The following is a 20,771-nucleotide window of genomic DNA, read 5'->3' as shown; positions in this document are numbered from 1 at the left end:
ACCATTGCTCTGAGAGTTCCTGGCCACGTCCCCTGTCCTTTCATCGGGACATTGCTAGCATTTTACTGTCTCGTGAAAATGGGGACAGTTGGGACAGAATGCGGACAGATATTTTGGTACTTCCTCATCTTTGCGTACACCGCTTATGCTAAGGAACTTATGTAGCGTACGGTGAGCCGTGAGAGTTATTTTTGGGGTCCATGCCACCTTCCTGTGTCCACGCCACCATCTATTACTTTTAGTAAAGGTGTGGTGAGCGAAGCGAGTGAGCCACAGAGCCCGAAGCTTTTCGAGCAAAGCGAGCCCGCGAGGGGACAATTGGCTAACGTAACTGGCGTAAGCGGTGGCTGCAAAGATGAGAAAATACCCAAATTTTTTCACAAAATCTGCTTGCGCAATGCGTACCGTATTGCAAATTCTCTAAATAGCAATCCATGCGGAATTATCTTATAGTTCATGTTGTTTAAGTATTTGGGACGGGAGTCTTAAGGCAGTGGTTCTAAACCTCGGTCCTCAAGGACCCCCAACAGTGCATATTTTCCACAAAGAATCACATGTGAAATAATTAACTCCACCTGTGATCTTTTAAAATCGGTCAGTGAGTAATGAGTGCACCTTGCACCTTGCACCTGCTGGGTGACCAGGAAAACGTGCACTGTTGGGTGCCCTTGAGGACCGAGGTTGAGAACCACTGTCTTAAGGCACCTGCAGGAGAATTCTAGCAAACAGGACACAATCGCAGACGTTGCCCAGGAAAAAGGCAAAGCATTCATATACAGAGCTAAATTGCCTTCCTACATACATAGCTCACATGGAAATTTGGATATTGTTCTTGTTATATTATCAATAACTGTAGTCTAGGCAAAGTGTATTTAGTATGTACCAGTTGCTCCCTTAAGAAATGCCTCCTGTCATACACGGAGGCTAGTATTAATAACACGCTTGCATTTCAGTGTATTTGGGCATCTAGTAGTCTGCATCGCGACCGCGCCCACCGCAAGCCCCAGTCACCAATAACATTTGTGTAAAAACTTGCGGACACGCCTACGATCTCTCTCATTCTTTCGTAGCCGAGAGGCCCCGCCCACCACCCATGTCCATATATCCTCAGCCCTGGAGAAGAGGTCCCCTCCTCTCCTCTCCGTGTTTCGTCCACTTCTCAGCTGCTAACACCCGCAGGGGCTCTGGCTATGTCTTCAGACAAAATCTTCGCGGAGGGGGAGAGCTGCAAATCGTCCTGGCACAATGCGTCCGCAGGTTACAATGAAGCAGATACTCACCTGGAAATCCTGGGCAAGCCAGTCATGGAGAGATGGGAGACCCCCTACATGCACAGCTTGGCAGGGGTGGCAGCAAGTAAAGGTATGTTAGAGTAAAAGACTGATACAGATAGTGATTATCTAAATGGTAAGTAAATGTGTCATTAATGTCTGAAGCAGGATACACACTATCAGATAAATTCTGACGATCCAATAAAATTATAAATGCTTCAAAAGCAATTATCGCATAGGTATGCTTCTGTACACACCGTGCCAGGCCTGTCCAACCAGCACCGTAACCTGGTGCAAATGTGTCCTGTGCTTCATCTGCTCCCATGACGGCGCTCATGCCATCATTAATCAATCAACCCAGGGTATGGATCTTCTTGCACCCACTTACTAGCTAGGTAAACTTTCTGACACTCCAAGCAGCAGCGCGCTACCACAGTACTGGGGGAGAAGACAGATGACAAGATGCACTTAAATTTAAAAAGTGATAAAGTACCAGCCAATCAGCTTCTGACTGTCATTCTTTAAAAAGCCTGTAACATGACAGTAAGGCGCTGATTGGCTGGTAGTTTATCACTTTCTGTATTGTAGTACATCTCACCCAGAGTGTCGTCGTCTTGTGTATCATCACCCCCCCCCCCCCCCCCCCCACATGATCCGTGAGCTGGAAGAATGGGCAGCATGAAGCCAATGGCAGGTTCAGCTGGTACCACCTCCAGACTGTTCCACGCAGTGCAGCTGTGGCAGAGGCATTTATACACCCATCCTTATGGCACTTTGTCCAACCTATGGTTCTTCATCCAGCAGTTGTAACACTAGAAGCCCCAGTGCACCTTCCCACTGATCAGCTGTTACCCTATGTTGAGACTTGTAGTTTCACAACAGCTGGAAAGCCACAAGCTGTCAAGGCCTGTGGGAGCAATTTATAGCTCAGAGTGTATTTTCTGCAGATCTCTTAAACTAGATCTGGAGGTGTGGAATAATATAACATGTACAGCACACCGGGGCCGTACCTCCCGTTCTGCAAACATACCTGAATACGCAGGATCCAATTATTGACTGAGGGGTCCGATAAGCTGAAAATATATTTTTACGCAGTTGCACGCATATTTAATTTCTAAATAATTTTATAGTATTACTAGCCACTCACACTATCCCCACCATCATTTAACATTGTTATTCCATTACCGTATGTAGAAAATGTTTTATATCTCTTCAAGCTTTACCTTGATACAGGTTAAATTAGACTACTGATATTAAAGCAATTAATATGCTTATCAAATTGTAATATAAGGGTTTCCTGTGTCCACGAGGTGCAATGCCAGGTGTCCCAGCAAGCTGCGATCTGTATCTCAGAATAGCAGTTGTATGTGTGTGCGTGTGTTACATTTAGTGACAGCTGTATGTTGGAGGGGGGAGGTGAGATGTGAGAGCACCAGGCCTCTGAGCTCTATTTTAGTTCTTGCTTGACTGAATGACTTTTCTTTTCATTCTAAAGTCCCATACACACTAGAGCTGGGGTAGCCAACCCTAGTCCTCGAGAGCTACCAACAGTTAATGTTTTCCAGGTCTCCTCACAGAATCACAAGTGAGCTAATTTGCTCCATCTGTGGATCTTTTAAAATGTGTCAGTGATTAATGAGTGCAGCAGCTAGGTTGTCTGTAAAATGTGAACTGTTGCTAGCTCTCGAGGGCTAGGGTTGGCTACCACTGCACTAGAGTATATTGTGAAAGCTATCGCTCAGAAAGGGGCTTCTGTGAGACCTTTCACAATATTGTCTAGTGTGTACACTTAATCAATGTCCGCGAAAACTAGCCAAAAAAGTGTGTCCCGGGGACCGTTCACTTCTAAAAATCGGGGTCCTACCTGACCTTTTCTGAGTCCCAACGGAATAAAGCCTCCTCTCCCCAGCATGGCACATGTGGGTCGGGGGGGGAAGTATCAATTGGCCCACTCGCATAAAGAAACATATATACTAGAAACTATATAAACCTGAAAACTAAACAAGTCACAAGCACACACAAACACAACACAGAATCAGAAATAAAATGAATGAAATAATGTCCATATCAATCCACACAGCTGTAGTACAGAAAGCTTCATTATACACCTTCAGTTCTCTCTCAACACAAAAGTACTAGAAAAGCATAAGCACACAGCAGGTTACATACAGTAGGACAAGCCCTTTACGCTCCCAGCATATATAACATACATTGCCCAATTGTCTGCCATAGCCCCATTACACAGCAGTCTTCCATAGCCCCACTATACAACACATGGTACCCGGTGGTCTGCCATAGTCCCACTACACAGCCCATTTTAGCCTGAGGTCTTCCATAGACCCATTACATAGCCCCCACTACCCTGAGGTCTGACATAACCCCAGTAAACAGCCCACATTAACGTCAGGTCGGCTATAGACCCATTACACAGCCCAAAATACTCTATGGTCTGCCAGGGCCCCATTACACAGCCCATGTTACCCTGCAGTCTTCCAAAGCCCATTACACAGCGGTACACCCCACTACATATCATACGGTACCCCGTGGTCTACCATAGTCCTACTACACAGCCCACATTACCCCGACGTCTGCCATAGCCCCATTACAAAGCCCACATTGGAACAAGGTCTATCATAGCCCCATAACGCAGCCCACAATACCCTGAGGTCTGCCATACTCCCATAACACAGCCCAAATTACCCTGAGGTCTGCCATAGCCCCATTATACTACCCAAGTTACCCTTTATTTTACCAAAGCCTCATTAGCCTGCCCATGTTACCCTGCAGTCTTCCATAGACTCATTACACAGCCCTCATTATCCTGCGGTATGTTATAGCCCCACTACACAGCACAAGATACCCCATGGTCTGCTATAGCCCCAGCACACATCTGCCATAGTCCCATTAAACAGGGCACATTACCCTAAGATCTCCCATAACCCCATTCGGTAGCCCACATTAGTCCAAGGTCTGCCATAGCCCTATTACACCTCCGCCTCCCCATATAGAATGACACATGAAGTATTATGGGGGTAACCTGATAACTCCACTTCTAATCACATAATAGCCCATGGCAGTGACCTATCAGGCTATCCCGCGCCCAGCCTGCAGTACTCATTCATACAGCGCGGCCTCCCTCACACCCAGTAGTCCTCTCCCATTATTGCTGGTGCCCAGCCTCCTCTCTGCGCGGGGCATCTTGTTCCGTCCACCACCCCGCCCGTACACACAGCCGCAGCCCGGGCTGGATGTGAGACTCGCCCATGTTGCTTGCGGTGCTGTGTAGCCGTTACTCGCTGTGTGCGCGTCTCCGTGCTCTCCCTCTGTCTGTCTCACTGACACAGCCCCGGGACGCTGCCGTACGCGCTACGTCTATGGACAGCCAGAAGGAAGCGGCGACTTCTGCCCACACTCTGACGTCACAGTATGGGAGGGGCGCTCTGGCCTGAGGTGCTCGGCTCCTCGCTTCCAGAGTGGGAGGTTAGTGGGCGAGGTTCTTCAGCCCACACTGCAGCATCACAAGAGACGCAGTGACAGCCAGACACGGCGTCGGCTCACAGGTTCAGCACAGCGCGTCCTCGGGGACCCCTTTAGTTTTAAAAACTGAGTCCCCGGGGACCGGTTTAGGGTAAAATACGCGCTATAGCGCGTTTTTGCGAACCCTGTTAATATCGTTAAGATGCGGGATCCCACGCATCGTTAATGACAATGGAAGTCTGCAGAACATGCAGGTCAATTTGGCTAAATAGGCAAATGACCTGCATGTTTAGCAGGTCCCAGTGACATCACTGAACTGCCGATATCGTTCATTGTGTACACTCAATATAGACCACAAGTGGTCAATGTTCTTAACTATATCGGCCAGGGATGTCTAGTATGGATGGAGCTTACGTAACAAACCAACAAATAAGATAAAAACACATCTATTCTGTCTTCCTATGAGAAGACCAGAGAATGCACACATTGTTTTGTACCAGATACATACAAGATGTTAGTAGGCAGTGTTCTCTAGTTGGGTGCAATTAGTACTTTTTTTTTTTTATGTTTTTGTATATTTTCCTATAGACTGAATTATAATTTTGTGGTTAATGCCCCTTTCAGACCGCACATATTAACTGTTATATTGCCGTTTTTTTACAGCTTCAAAACGGTAATGTGTGCGGTCTGAAAGGTGCTGAGTGATTTTTACCGTTTCCAAAAAAATGTTTTTTGGAAACTGTAAATATGGAGGGTCTTACCAGTTTCAGACCCTTTTATTTGGTGTCTAGAAGGGGTCTGAAACTGTATTCTACCCCCCCCCCCAGCGCAGGGAAGGGAATGGTCGCGCTGGGGGCAGGGGGTCCCTGCAAGTGTCCGCCGGGGCACTGTGTCCTGCCCGGGGTGAGAGCGGGGGCTGCTGCTACTGCTGACGGCGCTGAGGAGGTGAGCGGGGACGGCGGCTCTGGCTGGGGTGCGGGCGGCTGTCTGCCCTGTCTCACCGGTTCCGGAGCGGGGCAGCAGCGGAGTGCGGGCAGCGGGAGCATGATGTGGATGTCCCGCTGCCTGCTCGCCCTCTGTGGGGGTGGGAGAGACGACGCTGAGACAGTCTGACACAGGCAGCAGCAGCGCAGGGTGTGCTGATGATGAGAGGAACTGAGAGCAGCCAGCGGTGCAGCTGATGGAGAGCGGGCAGGGGGGTGCATGGTGAGGTGATGCCCCCCATCACTTTACCATGCGCCCCCCTGCCCACTCCATCAGCTGCACCGCTGGCTGTTCTCCGTCCCCCTCATCAGCACACCCTGCGCTGCTTCTGCCTGTGTCAGACTGTCTCTCCGAGCATTGGGAAGGGCTTTACCGCTTTTCACTGTTGCTTTCACACCGCAAACCTGCTTTAGACCAGGTATTTACATGCGGTGTGAAAGGGGTTAAACTTGTTCTGACCCGTTTCAAAAACCGTTTTAAATACCTGGTCTGAGCAGGTTTTGCGGTGTGAAAGCAGCATAAGTTATCCTGAAGTGACGGTGGCAATAAATTCTCTGGTACAGTTACAGCTGTCCTCATGAACTTTAAGCGTGTATCCAGAGCGATGATATTAAAATCGCTCAGTGCATACAGTTATTTTAACCCGTCCAAACGAGTGGACTGCTGTCCATGGAAGGACGCTATGGAAAGTCGTCCACTTTACTGGTAATACTAGCAGATGAACAGCGGCAGCTGGTGATTATATGGGGGGCACGCATCAGCGCTCATCGCCAAGGCATACAAACTGGGTGGTTGTGAGCAGCTCTAAATGCCAAAAGTGAGCTGCTTTCAGCTCAAAATCCCCCAGTGTGTATGGGCCCTTAAGACTGCCCTCGCAGTTTATTAGCAGTGTAAGTTTACATTGTAGGCCAGTGTAAATGCACATTCATGAACGGAATTTAAGCAGTTTGTTTGCACTAGGGAGGAATGGCCCAATCTGAAAATGGCACCAGTTTCTGCAAGCCAACTGCAGAAATGTTTTTGGAGTTTGCTCAATGTGGGGAGCACTTTGGGCCCATATAAATGTATTGGTATGTTACTTAATGCATATGGCATGGATTCCAGTGTGTAATGGTCTCAGAAGGAAAAATGACTAGGCCCCTAAGTGACAAACTTCCTTTCAGAAAGTTATAGTAAATTCACATTAAAATGTACATTTCCCTCTTATAGTAATTGGGAAATTCAGAAAGGGGGGGGGGGATGATTTAGCTTGGCCAGAGCAGAGCTGCAGCAACACTTTACTGCAGCACGAACTCACACTGTAGTGTTCAGTGCACCATAGTGTAGCAATCACATTTAATATAACATGAGGTTATATTAGAGTACAAGATGAAATACGATTGCCTGCAGGGCTGCCATCAGAAATTGTGGTGCCTGTAACTAGCAAATAGGCGGGGTCACCCACATACATACTCTTGTATTCTGCCTCCACTGTACAAAATCTTCACAAACAGACACTGCCTCTAGCACCCCCTCGAAGCTCTAGCTTTATCCTTCCACTACCTCTGCAGCTGCTACAGCTTACCATAAAGCAGGAGTTGGAGATTGCAATACGTCCATGAATGGAGAGGGGCCCGTGTGACAGCAGTGATAATCAGAACCACCGTCCGACAACCACAGAGGGACATAGCCAGCAGCGGCATTTTTTATGTATTGTTGAGCACAATCCAGCTAACGCCCAGGTCCCCTTTTGATCCGGAGTGGCCCTGGTTGTCTTCATTAGTAGAAGAGAAAACTACACAGCGCTCGGAGAGGGAAACCCCTAGCAGCCCTCACTCCTTGGGGAAAGTCTCGGTCCCCCTAGTAATACAGAAGCAGAAGTAGGAGAGGGGAGTGCTGGCGCTCTGGGGTTTTTAGTGGGATAGTTTGATGTATGGAAAGTGGGGAGCTGGGAGCAATAACTGTGGGCTGGGTGTTGTGATAAATAAAGCAGGTGGCAATAACTGTAGGCTGGGTGTTGGAATGATGTATAAAACTGGAAACAATAACTGTAGGCTGGATGTTGCTGATGGAAGTGGTGGGGCGGTCCCCGACTTCGGTTGATGCAATGTTAACCTGTCCCACGGTGAGGCAATGCCTGCTGACTCACCGATAGGTGGTGGTGTCACGGTACCCAGATCCCTTCACGTCAGGTCCTGAAGTGGATGTGTGTACCTCCAAAGATAATGTAAGTGGTTCAGGGTATGCAGGTGGTATGTAGAAAAAGGTGGTAGTAGCTTACCGTATAGTTCCAATGTATCGGCTGATGTCGATGGTGCGTGATTTCCCCGAGTCCTGACACGGTTCCAGGGTCTAATGTATCCGTGTGGTGGATGGAAGAGGACTTGGGGGTGCACGTGTAATAAATGAGAAGTGGACTGGTGTATTTAAAAGGTGCTAATTTATTGTGACTATTAACAGACAGTTAGTAACCATAAAGTATTACCAGTGAAGAGTTTTACCAGTAACAACTGGAGCAAATGAAGCATAAAGTGGGGTAGCAAATAGTTACCATGAGAGGTGTAACCAAACGCGTTTCATCCTAGATTAGGACTTTTTCAATGGCATTGGCATTACGGTAAGCTACTACCACCTTTTTCTACATACCACCTGCATACCCTGAACCACTTACGTTATCTTTGGAGGTACACACATCCACTTCAGGACCTGACGTGAAGGGATCTGAGTACCGTGACACCACCACCTATCGGTGAGTCAGCAGGCATTGCCTCACCGTGGGACAGGTTAACATTGCATCAACCGAAGTCGGGGACCGCCCCACCACTTCCATCAGCAACATCCAGCCTACAGTTATTGTTTCCAGTTTTATACATCATCCCAACATCCAGCCTACAGTTATTGTTTCCAGTTTTATACATCATTCCAACACCCAGCCTACAGTTATTGCCACCTGCTTTATTTATCACAACACCCAGCCCACAGTTATTGCTCCCAGCTCCCCACTTTCCATACATCAAACTATCCCACTAAAAACCCCAGAGCGCCAGCACCCTCTCCTACTTCTGCTTCTGGTTGTCTTCATGAATAACTTGTACATTATTGCACTATTTAAGTAAAGCTGCTACAAAAGTAATAAACTTCATTACATTTTCTAACCAATTTTTCCATATTCTAAAGGAGGACGTGTGTTAGAAATTGGCTTTGGCATGGCGATAGCAGCCACAAAAGTAGAAGAATATAACATAGAGGAGCATTGGATTGTGGAGTGCAATGATGGTGTATTCCTGCGATTACAGGAATGGGCCAAGAAACAATCACATAAGGTAAACCTGTTAATGTATTCTATAATCTGGCACGTTTTGACTGTGGCATTGGAAATCATTGTGTCTAAACTACACAGAAAGGGAATATAGTTTCTCTACAAGCTATAGAGAAAAACAGAAACCTAAGTAACCATTGTTAATGTCTGTAAAATGTTATTTAAAGCATTTTATTAGCAGCAGCAGTACAACTATTACCCTGATCAGAAATGTTTCCAGTAGCATTTTACAACAGTCCATACGAAAGGTGTCTATAGTCCTGAATTCCATATAGGTTGCAGGGCCAGATTATCCATGGGCCGACGGACTGTCCTGGGGCCCCCACACTGGCACTGCTGCGGCGGTTGGGTGTCAGTGCGGGGCGGGCAGGGGATCCCTGCGGCGGATGGGAACTAGTAGCGCTAGCACTGTCACCACTGAAAGAATGTCTATTTGTTAAATGTAGACATTTATGTCAACACTGACATGTATGTTTTCCATAGACTTATCGGTTAACTTTAACATCGGGAAACATCATATTAATATAGATATGGTGATTGTATACAGATGTAAGCATATCAAGTACACCTACTAAATGTATGAATGGATGTCTTACATAAGGGTTAAAAATAAATATTTATTTTACCTTTTTAATTCCATAGATATTGCGCTCTTAGATTTGTTTTCTCTTAAAAGGGTTGTGCACATTTAGGAATTTCTTTCCTTCATTGTGTAGTAAATCCATCTAGAACAAGCTCTGACTGACTGCAGAGCTTGTTCTTTGATCTTCTGTTGCAAGGGAAATCCAATCATTAATCCAGGTGACGGTACACTATTGCTGGCCACACATCAGACTAACTTTCCTCCAACCATCCAACTAGTTGCTTGGATGGAATAAAAAAATGTGGTACTTTATTGGAGCAAAGGACAATCAGAAATGTGCTCTCAAACCCAGGAAAATGGACAAAACATTCAGTCAAATTGTTTATATCAAACAGGTTCAACTACAGTACCGTGCCAGTTTTTGTCTTTTTTTGCCGATTTTTGGGAACAAATTTCTGATGTAAATATTACATTTGCTCCCATCCAGTACCATATTTGTATTCCTTTCAAGCATGGTTGGAGGAAAGTTGGTCTGATGTGTGGCCAGCATTAGGCCTATTCAGAAACCTAGCCTTTTGTTTCGTGCCAAAAACAGTACAACAGATAGCAGGCGGGTATACACCTTGCAGTGCACTGGATGGAACATTAAGGTTAACTAGTGTTATAACAATGTGTGCTGCATTTCTCCACTAGCGCATTTCACAAATGAGGCCTACTACCTGTACATATAAAATTAATATAATGATGTGATCCTTGGAGCCACTGATACTTACAAATATAATAGTACTCATGTCCAGGACTAAACTCAAACCCCAGAGAGAAAGGCGTAAACAGCTGACTGAGTTAAACATTCAATTAAGGTAGTGCTTCTTCTTTCCAGCTGTGCATACATCTAAAGGGCCCCATACATCAGCAATTAATTGTGACAATTTTCAGATATGGAGATGATTGCCACAATTAATTTTAGACGTGTGGGCTCCCCCTTTTGGCAATCCCAATCAAAATCGCCAATCGATTGCTTAATCAGGTTTTTAAACATGTTTAATAATCTGGTACAGGTTGAGTATCCCGTATCCAAAATGCTCGGGACCAGGAGAATTTTGGATAACGGATTATTCCGTATTTCGGAATATTTTAATATTTCAATGATGTATTTTGAAGTATCTTGCATTTATGCTGTATAAACACATAAAATAAACACAAATATATTTTATTACCACATAAAATATACATAAATATATTTTATTTGTTCAAAAAACAAGGTTTCAAAACATGAAACAAAATTTGTGTACTATCTCAGATAGTGAATTTGAATGCCAAGCAATCATTGTCAGCACATATTTAGTGCCAGTTACATATCATGTCCTCAGTAGTGCTGTTACATATGTCCCCAGTGAGTTTTTAGCAAAAAAAAAATTTTTTTTTCCACTTTCTGAAAAGTTTGGTTTTCGGAATAATTCGGAAAACGGATATTCGGATACGGGATACTCAACCTGTATTATCTGCAGATCTTTTTTATATGTGTGGGCATTCCCAATTCGTCATCTTCATCTATTTACATTATGAACAGCTGAAATGACAATCGATTGGGCAATTTCCAGATATGGGGATGCAATCTTTAGATGGAAAAATCTGCTGATCACTGAAATAAATCTGTAATGTGTGGGCAAAGTCAGGTAGATTGTAAAATCCATTTATCTGGCCAAAAAATCCCTGTATCTGGAAATCCATAAATTGTGATTGTTGATGTATGGGGCCCATTACTCTTGCACAGAGCTACAGGCATACTTTCCTACCTGACCCTCTCCTTCAGGGAGAAAATGCTCTGTTCCTGGACTTCCCTGGTAATGTAGGATTGCCATCACCTGTGGTGAAACACCTTTCTTAGCAATTAACTAGCTCACCACAGGTGATGGCAATCATGCATTACCAGGGAAGTCCAGGAACAGAGCATTCTCTCACTCATGGAGAGGGGTCAGGTAGGCAAATATGGCTAAAGGTCCTTTTCCACACCCCCTGATCCTGTAATTCTTTTGGCATTACTGAGCAGTTACTATTCAGGTCCTCAGGACCCCACACAGTGCATGTTTTGCAGGTCTCCTCACAGAATAAAGTAAAATAATTAGTTCCACCTTCTTTTAAAATGTGTCAGTCAGTAATGAGTGCACCTGTCAGGTGCCCTGGAAACCGTAAACGGTGTGGGGTCCTGAGGACCGAGTTTGAGAACCACTGCTATAAAGTAAAGGTGCGTACACACGGGGCGATATATTGCCGGTAGATATAATCAATGAGCGATATATCGCTCAATTCCCCCTTTTCATCGGCTACCAGAGATGGTCGCTGATGTAAAGAAACCTTTGCTGGCGGTGCCGTAGAGGTAATCAGCTGGTCGCAGGAGCAAGCTCCTGCGAACAGCGATTCAAACGGGAGCGCGTACCAGGCGATTTATCGCCGGGGCACACTCCCATCACTGGCAATATGGACGCCAGCGACCAAATTGCCCGCGATATTGCCAAACATCGCTGCCGTGTGTACACGGCTTAAGATACATGAATATGGCAAAAGATGCTAAAGCCTTTACAGCAATGTGCAACTCTTTATCTACCGCCTAGGTATTGATTGAAGTGGTTTGCCTAATTAGGACATCCTCTTTAACCCTTTGAGTGCTAGCATTGCTGTGAGATCCTGAAATATCTGTTAAAAATGGCAGCATTGCTCAATGACTTCTTTCAATGTGTGCAATAGTTAACTAAACTTCAATTAATTGACTTGGCTGTTTTTTATTTATACTAAAAACTGCCAATTTTAGCGGATATTTTGAGGATTGCTCACAACTATGTTAGCACTCAAAGGGTTAAGGAATGTATGAGTTGGCATTAGATTACAGTAAGACATTGATTTTGTTGAACTGTCACTTTTAGAGCAGAGGAGACACTGGCAGTTGGATAAAGGTGATTGAGGCATTAGGCCCACATTGCATACAGTAGGTATGTGTGGATTGACATGCTTATACTATGGGATCATAGGTCAATGCACGAGAGTAGAAACTGGGTTTATCAGAGTAAACAGTAATAGGAAAGGTTGACTGGAAAGAAAGCGTGTATATTTGGAACTTAAAAATATCAGGCAAAGTTCACAAGCTGTAAAGGTAAAATGAGCAAAGCCACCAAGAGGGAAATGCATGCTCAGCAGCATGCACATTAATTCACTCACTGTGCACAAAGGAACAGAATGCAAATGAAATTCAACCTTATCTGAGAAACTGGGTGAGGTTTGCATTATATGGTGAATTAAGGTGTTAACAGTTGCATGCTTAATAAGATTATGACTGAGATAGGCATTTAGGAGGCAGACAGAACAAAGCACAGGCTGTACTCTCTGTAGCTGACAATGTTTCTTTACAGGTTGTACCACTGAAGGGTCTGTGGGAAGATGTGGTGCCAACTTTGCCAGACGGACACTTTGATGGTAAGAATAAGTACAATCTCTCTTTTCACTGGACCGTATTTATCACTTCATTATGTTGAGGCTTTGTTCTTCTGTTTAGGAATTTTGTATGACACATACCCCCTGTCTGAGGAAACCTGGCATACACATCAATTCAACTTCATAAAGGTAACTCCGAAATTCTTATGCTATGACTCCCACCATCATAGTGGAAATGGTTATAATGCTGAAAGTTGTATTTAGACTTGGTCATTTTAAGTATCAGATGCTAAACAGGAGTTATGCAGATACGGAAAGGATTATGTTATCAGCTATTGTGCACAGAAGTCTAGAATAGCACTATACAAACTGATTCGGTATGAAATCCCGACTGTTAAAATCCCGACAGGGTCGTAATCCCGAATGGGTCATAATACCGACAGGGTCAAAATACCGACATATAGAATGTACAGGTGAAACGGTCAACATGACTTTCCGTTGACAGGTCGCGAGGTCGACATGGGTTTTTTCACTGTTTTTTTACCCGAATGTCAACATGGACACAGTTGGAAGTGAACCGCTCGCTATGCTTCGGGCGCGGTGCCTCGCTGTGCTCGGCACACCATTTTATTCTCCCACCACGCCCTAGTGGATGGTAGGGCATAAAATACCACCTGTCGGCACATGTCGGGTCAAAAAACTGTGGAAAAACCCATGTCGACCTTGCGACCTGTCGACGGAAAGTCATGTTGACTGTTTCACCCGTACATTCTATATGTCGGGATCATGACCCTGTCAGGATTTTGACTGCATCCCATACAAATTTAGGTTGGCATAATGGTCAATATTTACACCTTTTTTCCATTTAGAACTTTCTCATACGTTACTTTTCCCAATTAGAATCCACATGGACATTTGTGTACAGAGCAAAATGAGACACCTTGCCCGAAGCAAGGCGAGTGAAGTGATGCAGGGGTCAAGTCAAGCTATTGCGTATGCGTACCGTACGCATCACACATGCAGGATGGGAATTGGCAACTGAAAATGCATATGGATTGTAGCCACAATGTGACTGACAGGAAGCTGGTGTTCAGGGGTGGAAACCTTTTAGTTTTCTGAGTGTTTCTGAGGAGGGTCTGTGACAGCAGCAATGTCCACTTCCACCCCGTCTCTGGCACAGATTAGTGGAAATTTCAGACTTACAATTGCACAGATGGCAAAAACACTTTTGGTTCAGGAATTGCGTATGGATTTGTGAATGAATAGTGATTCTCTCGAAATTCCCAAGGAGCTTTTTATCTATCTGGGCAGTGGCTTCCTCCATGCAGTCCACTACATATTAGTGATCCATGCTGAATTAGCGCCACCGTACACTAACTGGGATACCATGTGCTAAGATAAAGCTTGACATCCCAAAAACCTAACCTGTGGGGTTGACCCTGTAAACCGAACCCACTGTCTTCTAGTGATTTTACATATCAATGTGGTGTTCTCAACCTATCTGTGTTTCTGTAGAGTCATGCCTACCGTCTGCTCAAGCCAGGAGGAGTGCTCACATACTGTAACCTTACATCCTGGGGAGAGTTGCTGAAGACCAAATACAGTGATATAGAAAAGATGTTTCAGGTAATGTGCACAGTAGAACAATCCCAATATCCCCCTAGCACTGTGTGCTCATTGCACCAAGTACTTTGTTTCTTTTAACGATACAGGAAACCATTTCCTTCTAATACATCTGATCTATTCTTTACCTTTTTCAGGAGACGCAGATACCGCAATTGGTGGAAGCTGGTTTCAAGAACGAAAATATCAGCACTACAGTGATGAACCTTATTCCCCCCGAAGAATGTCGATATTACTCATTCCAGAAGATGATAACACCCACCATTATTAAGGTCTGAGCACAGAATCTCTACTGAATAGAGTATAAAAAAAACCTGAAGATACAGAGCTCCCCCACTCTGCAATAGCCAAAATTAGCAGCTACAGGAAGAGGACTGGCATCAGAAGCTAGGATCATCAGAACACTAACCTCCAATTGGCAGGGGAACAGAACACAAAGTATACAAATAGGACTATATTGCTTTACAGGCACTCTGGTCATGTCACAAGTAGAGTGAATGCTGCATAAATAAAGTTAGTAGTTTTTGAATTCCTTATTTGCTTTTGTCTAAACAAGATAGTCTCTCATACCTTTCACAAAGCACCAATAACCAGGGTTGACGTGCAGTGTGAAAGTCCAGCAATCCAACATGGGATAAAAATTGTTGTTCTTGGTTCACTGGGCAGTTTAAACGGGTAACCCAGGTCCCAATTAATTTCTAGTGAGGAGGCAGCAGTGTCACTATATTGCTACCAACTCCCTGCTCTCTCAAACCCCCCACTTTCCCCCGGATGAGGTCAGCGATCTGGCAATAAGCAAGGTTGCTGTGAGCAGCAAACAGTGCAGATGCCGAGTCGCTCCCGGCATGGACCAGTGTCCATATGCCAGGTACAACCCTATATTTGAGACGTGAAAGGGGTTTTAGTATATGTCAGTTACTGTAGCTGCATTGTTACAATTATCTGGCTGGTTGTAATGAAAATATGGTAACGGATGAATAAAAATGACAATCTACCATTTGCTCCCGAACACATGAAAATAGTCAAGAACTGTTATTCAAAAGGTTTTAATTATACTTACGACAATTCAGTTTCTTCTGAGCCTCTCCATGGCAGCCATTACTCTGGGTTATTCCCTCTTCTTAGTTTTTGCCAGATAGACTTGTAACTCCGCCCACCTTGAGTATATATCCGTCTCCTACCCTTTCTCTCCAGACTTTTGAGTGTTATTACTCTATTAAAAATACAATTTAACGGAGGGAAACTGTAGGCTGCCATGGAGAGGCTCAGAAAAAATGGAATTATCGAAAGTATAATTAAAACCTTTCTTCCTCACTCTCCATGGCAGCCAATACTCTGGGATGTACCAAAGCATATAACATGGAGGGACTAAATAAGAGAACACCACTACAGATGATGCTTGAATTATATATATATATATATATATATATATATATATATATAACGGCCAGCTCTGTGGTTGACGTTTCAGCCTTTATCACGGCTTTTTTCAAAACCGCTTAAGCTGAGCTAAACCACAGAGCTGACCGTTGTGTGAATTATTTCCAGTCCCCAGTGCCGCAGACTATCGCACCTGTTTATATTTGGTCCGACGCGCTGGGCCCTGCGCGTCGGACCAAATATATATATATATTACAATACAGCTTTTTGAAGCACCACCTTCTCAAAATGGGCAGGAGATACATCTACATTATAATGATTTCAAAAGGTATGTATGGAAGTCCACGTTGCCTCCGCACAAATATCCTTAGCTAAGAGCAGTGCTCTGTTTGCCCATGATGTTGATATTACCCTTGTAGAGTGCCCTCAGCTTCTCAGGCATTTCCAGACCCTTTTCTTTGTAAATGAATGAGAGTTTCTTTGATCCAAAGAGATAGTTATTTTGGATGCTGCTTCTCCTTTTCTTGCTCCTGAGTGTAAAATTAACAATTTTTTGTTTTCCAAATTTTTTCTGATCTTTGTAGATACAACAAAATTGCTCTAGGCATATGCATTCTTCTTTCATCATCATTCGGTTCTGGGAGGAGGCAGAAAGAATTACTTCTTGGTTCAAATGGAAATTGTAAACCAGTTTTGGAAGGAAACTAGGGTTCGTTCTTAACATTACTTTGTCAGGAAGAATGTTTGGTACTTATGTTAGCCGGGCGCCCGGCTACGCTACGCTGACCATGTAGATTTGGCCACGTTGAGGCGGTGGTGACGTGGGAGGGTAGGCGGGCGGCGGTGACGCGATGCTCCCGCTGGGGGAGCATCAAGTTTTCCCGCCGGCACTAGCCAGCCACCTTTGCCATCGATGGCAAAAGTGCAACTGACCATCGATGGTGTATAAGTATGCAATGGATGACAATCAATGTTTTTACACATCGATGGTCATCCAGGGATTTTTTGTAAACGTCGATGGCCATCCCTAAGCGCTGGGACTGTCATGGCGGACCCACGGAGAGCATATCCCCACTATCCACTTGGGTGTGGAGTTAATTTTATAAAGTGTGGCGAGCACAGGGAGCCCCCCGAGGGGACGCGGATACGTCCGTGAGGGGATACGCGTCCGTTCACCACACTTTATAAAATTAACTCCACGTGGAAAGTGGGGATATGAAACCTTATGCATTAACTTAGCTCAATATACGTAAGTTACGTAGTTTACGTAACTAGCATAGTGGTGTATTGGTATTCTCAATGCACCACTATGCAAACTACGAAACGGGCGCCCAACTAACATAAATACCGAATGTTCAAATAGGGTTGTTCTGACCAAAGGGCCTGCAACTCACTAACTCTCCTGGCTGATGTGATGGCTCTGTAAGGAAGATCACTTTCCATGTAACAAATTTCATAGGTACAGGTTCAAAGGGAGTAATCATAAGTGCATTAAGTATTAGATTTAGATCTCATGGTGCTAGAGGATCTTCAATTCTAGGACGTTCTCTCCTTATTGCCTGTCCAAATTTCTTTATAAGCAGGTCTTCTGACAATTTTCTATCCAGAAAAACCGATAAAGCCGAAATTTGGACCCTCAAGGTTGATGTTGCCAGACCTTTCACAAAACCTTCATATAGAAATTGTAGGACACAAGGAGTTCCAAATCTTATATCCTCTAGATATATTTTGTAGTAAATATTGGAAGAAACCTCCTTTCTAGCCTTCATAAGAAATTGTTTATCAGGATTGACCTCCCAATATCCATGCCATTAAATTCAGGGTTCTGATGTCTGGATGAAACCGTGGCCCCTGTTGAAGTAAACTGGGTACGAGTGGTAGCCTCCATGGATGTTGAATTGCCATTCTGAGTACCATTGGGAACTAGCTTCGCCTGGGCCAGAATGGAAGGATGACCATCACTGTGGCTTTTTCTTCCCTGATTTTTATCAGGATCCGAGCAATCATGGGGAACTGGGGAAACACATACACGAGACTGAACCTCCACTTCAGGGAAAATACATCTACCCCTTCTGATCCTGGGAGTTTTTCTCTTGACATAAAGCGACCTACTTTCTTGTTGCTATTCGTTACCATCAAATCTATTTGTGGGTAACCGAACTTCTGTTATCTCATAAATATGCTTTGGTTCAACTCCCACTCACCTGGTATTATGTCTTCTACTAAGGAAATCTGCCAGTATGTTGTTTTTTCCCGGAACATGTAGTGCCGATATAGAAAGTAGATTCTCTTCTGCCCAGGGTCTAATGTTGGAAATTTCTTCCCACAGTTTCAAACTTTTGGTTCCTCCTTGTCGATTGACGTAGGGTACTACTGTCATGTTGTCTGAGCGTATATTTAGATTTGTATTTCTGATCTGACTGAAAATGATACATTGCTTTTGACACAGCTCTCATCTCTTTGATTTGACGACATTTCTTGTTCTTGATGGAAACATACACCTTGACAACTTGCCTCCTGTAACTGAGCCCCCCCGCCCCCATCCAGTCGCGCTGGCGTCTGTTAGCACAGTGTATTGAGGCTGACCCAGTGAGATGTTTCTTAACTTCTAATGAGGATCTAGTCACCAGTCTAGATCTTCTTGACTTCAGGCTCAATTTTACCTTGTAATCCAGGTCTGTATTTCCTCTTGTGAGATGAAGTACTCTTTATAGAATCCTCATACGCCACATTGCCCATGGGATTATATCTATGGCTGATAATATCATTCCAAGAAGTCGCAGGATCTGTCTCAATGACATTGTCTTCTGTGACTGTATTGATGAGGCCAGATCTTGGATTCTGTCGCATCGTTCTTGTGATAGGTACACAGCATGTTCTATAGTATTTATCATTACTCCGAAGAATAGCAGTTCTTGACTAGGTCTTAGTTTGCTTTTTTCTTTGTTGATCAGCCAGCCATGAGTCTGTAGAATTGAGATCATAGTCTGTAAGGCCTGCCTTACTACTACTTCTGTTTTTCTGCAGATCAACAGGTCGTTTAAGTAAGACCATATCACTATTCCTTGTAGTCTTATAAATGCAATGAGATGTGTAAGAATCTTCGTGAAGATCCTTGGTGAGGCCGACAGGCCAAATGGAAGACATGAACTGTAGATGACGGTTTAGAACATATAACCTTAGGAATCTTATGTGCAAACTGGAACGTGAAAGTAAGCATCCTTCAGGTCCACCGATGCCATGAAGTCCATCTGATTTATCCCCAAAAGGATAGCTTTTAAAGTCTCCATGTGGAATTTTTTTATCTTTGTTCAGATCCCTGAGGTCCAGTATTGCCCGATATGCTCCTGAAGGTTTCCGTACTGGAAAAAGTTTGGAATAGAAGCCTTTTCCTCTTTTGTTGATTGGCACAGGCTCTACAGCCTGTGATTTCAGCATATCTTGAATTATCTGATTTAATGCTTGTATCTCTTCTGATGTTGTTGGTATTCTTGATTTTAGAAATCTTTTTATTGGAATATTTTCGCAGTCCAGCCTGTACCCCTGCGTAAGAACTAAAAAGGTCCATCTGTCCTGAACTGACTCACACATTTTCTCAATCTTCCTCCTACCGGAGTGACCTTCTCCAAACAATAATTGTCAAAATGTTCTATATCCTCTTCTAGAAGATTGAGGAAATTACTGTCTTGTAGACCCAGTAACAAATCTACTGTACTGTCTCCCAGGTCTATAACTCCTAGCTTCTATTAGGTGTTTTTTGGGTGATTGACCTCAGTATCTTTGTCTTTTATCTTGTGGTAGCTTGGCTGATTTTCCACCCCACATTCTTTGTATAATGGAGTCAAGTTTACTACCGAATAATAGAGTTCCTTCATAAAGGCAGGTATATCAGACGATTTTTGGAGTTAGTATCTGCTGGCCAGCTACGCAACCAGATTGCACGTCTTGCTGCTACTCCAGCTGCCATGGACTTGGCAGAGTATTCAACAACATCCAATGATGCTTCACATAAGTCTTTCATCATGACATTCAGATTTTTTTATTAGATACTGCCTTGAACTTTTTTCATCTATGTCTGTAGCCATAGTAGTAATCCATACTCTCGGTGCCCTTGAAGTTGACGCCATAGCCACCCCAGCTTTCAGAGAGACTGTTTATGTATTGTGTAGTTTATTTAAGGCAACTTCAACCTTTTTATCCATACTATCCCTTAGGTTGGTTCAGTCTTCTAAAAGAATAGTTGTTTTAGACACTATTTTGGAAACCGCTGCATCTACTGTAGGCACTTTACAGTATTTATCAAATAATTCATCCTTAATAGGAAACATCCGTTCCAATCTCTTATAGTTGCTGAATTTTTTGTCAACGCTTTGCCACTGATCAACCATCAAATCCTTAAACACCTTGTGCACAGGGAAATTTCTGGTTTTAGCAGCTCTATCTTCAACAAAGAAGCAGGGGTCTCTTCCTTTTCTTTGTAGACCATGGCCACTGGGTCTGGAGCTTTGGTCTCCTCAGCCCCTAATATCTGTGAATCTGAATCAGTCATACACCAGGTTGGTCTGGGACCTAGTTCTTTTGGTTCCCTGGAAATATCTTAACTCCTCCTTTGTAACTCCTTTCATCCATTCCATTAATTACAGCCTCCGCAGGCTGTCTACATTCCTTGCTTATATTAATACCTTTTTCTATAGGAAATTCCTTGTCACATGACATGCAGTTAAGCACA

At 44.1% G+C, this 20,771-nt stretch overlaps 1 protein-coding gene across 1 annotated transcript; it reads left to right on the top strand.

The window, feature by feature from the left end:
- Positions 1-1,115: 1,115 nt before the first annotated feature.
- On the top strand, positions 1,116-15,191 carry GAMT (guanidinoacetate N-methyltransferase). The gene is made up of 6 exons (XM_083182860.1): positions 1,116-1,362; positions 8,889-9,034; positions 13,018-13,081; positions 13,161-13,228; positions 14,555-14,665; positions 14,800-15,191. The coding sequence occupies exons 1-6, from the start codon at positions 1,191-1,193 to the stop codon at positions 14,938-14,940; spliced, it is 702 nt and encodes a 233-aa protein (XP_083038986.1). The 5' UTR covers positions 1,116-1,190; the 3' UTR covers positions 14,941-15,191.
- Positions 15,192-20,771: the final 5,580 nt, after the last annotated feature.

This window comes from Crinia signifera, chromosome 1 (assembly GCF_055691185.1).
Source record: "Crinia signifera chromosome 1, ASM5569118v1, whole genome shotgun sequence".
In the NCBI taxonomy this organism is placed as follows: domain Eukaryota; kingdom Metazoa; phylum Chordata; class Amphibia; order Anura; family Myobatrachidae; genus Crinia; species Crinia signifera.
Note: the sequence above shows the minus strand (reverse complement) of the source record. Positions and strands in the feature narration are given on the sequence as shown.

Excerpts from the sequence above, each read along its gene's own strand:
- GAMT (XM_083182860.1), top strand. The coding sequence starts at position 1,191 with ATGTCTTCAGACAAAATCTTCGCGGAGGGGGAGAGCTGCAAATCGTCC. Across the intron at positions 13,229-14,554 it reads ATCAATTCAACTTCATAAAG|AGTCATGCCTACCGTCTGCT; the intron begins GTAACTCCGAAA and ends GTGTTTCTGTAG. Across the intron at positions 14,666-14,799 it reads ATATAGAAAAGATGTTTCAG|GAGACGCAGATACCGCAATT; the intron begins GTAATGTGCACA and ends TACCTTTTTCAG.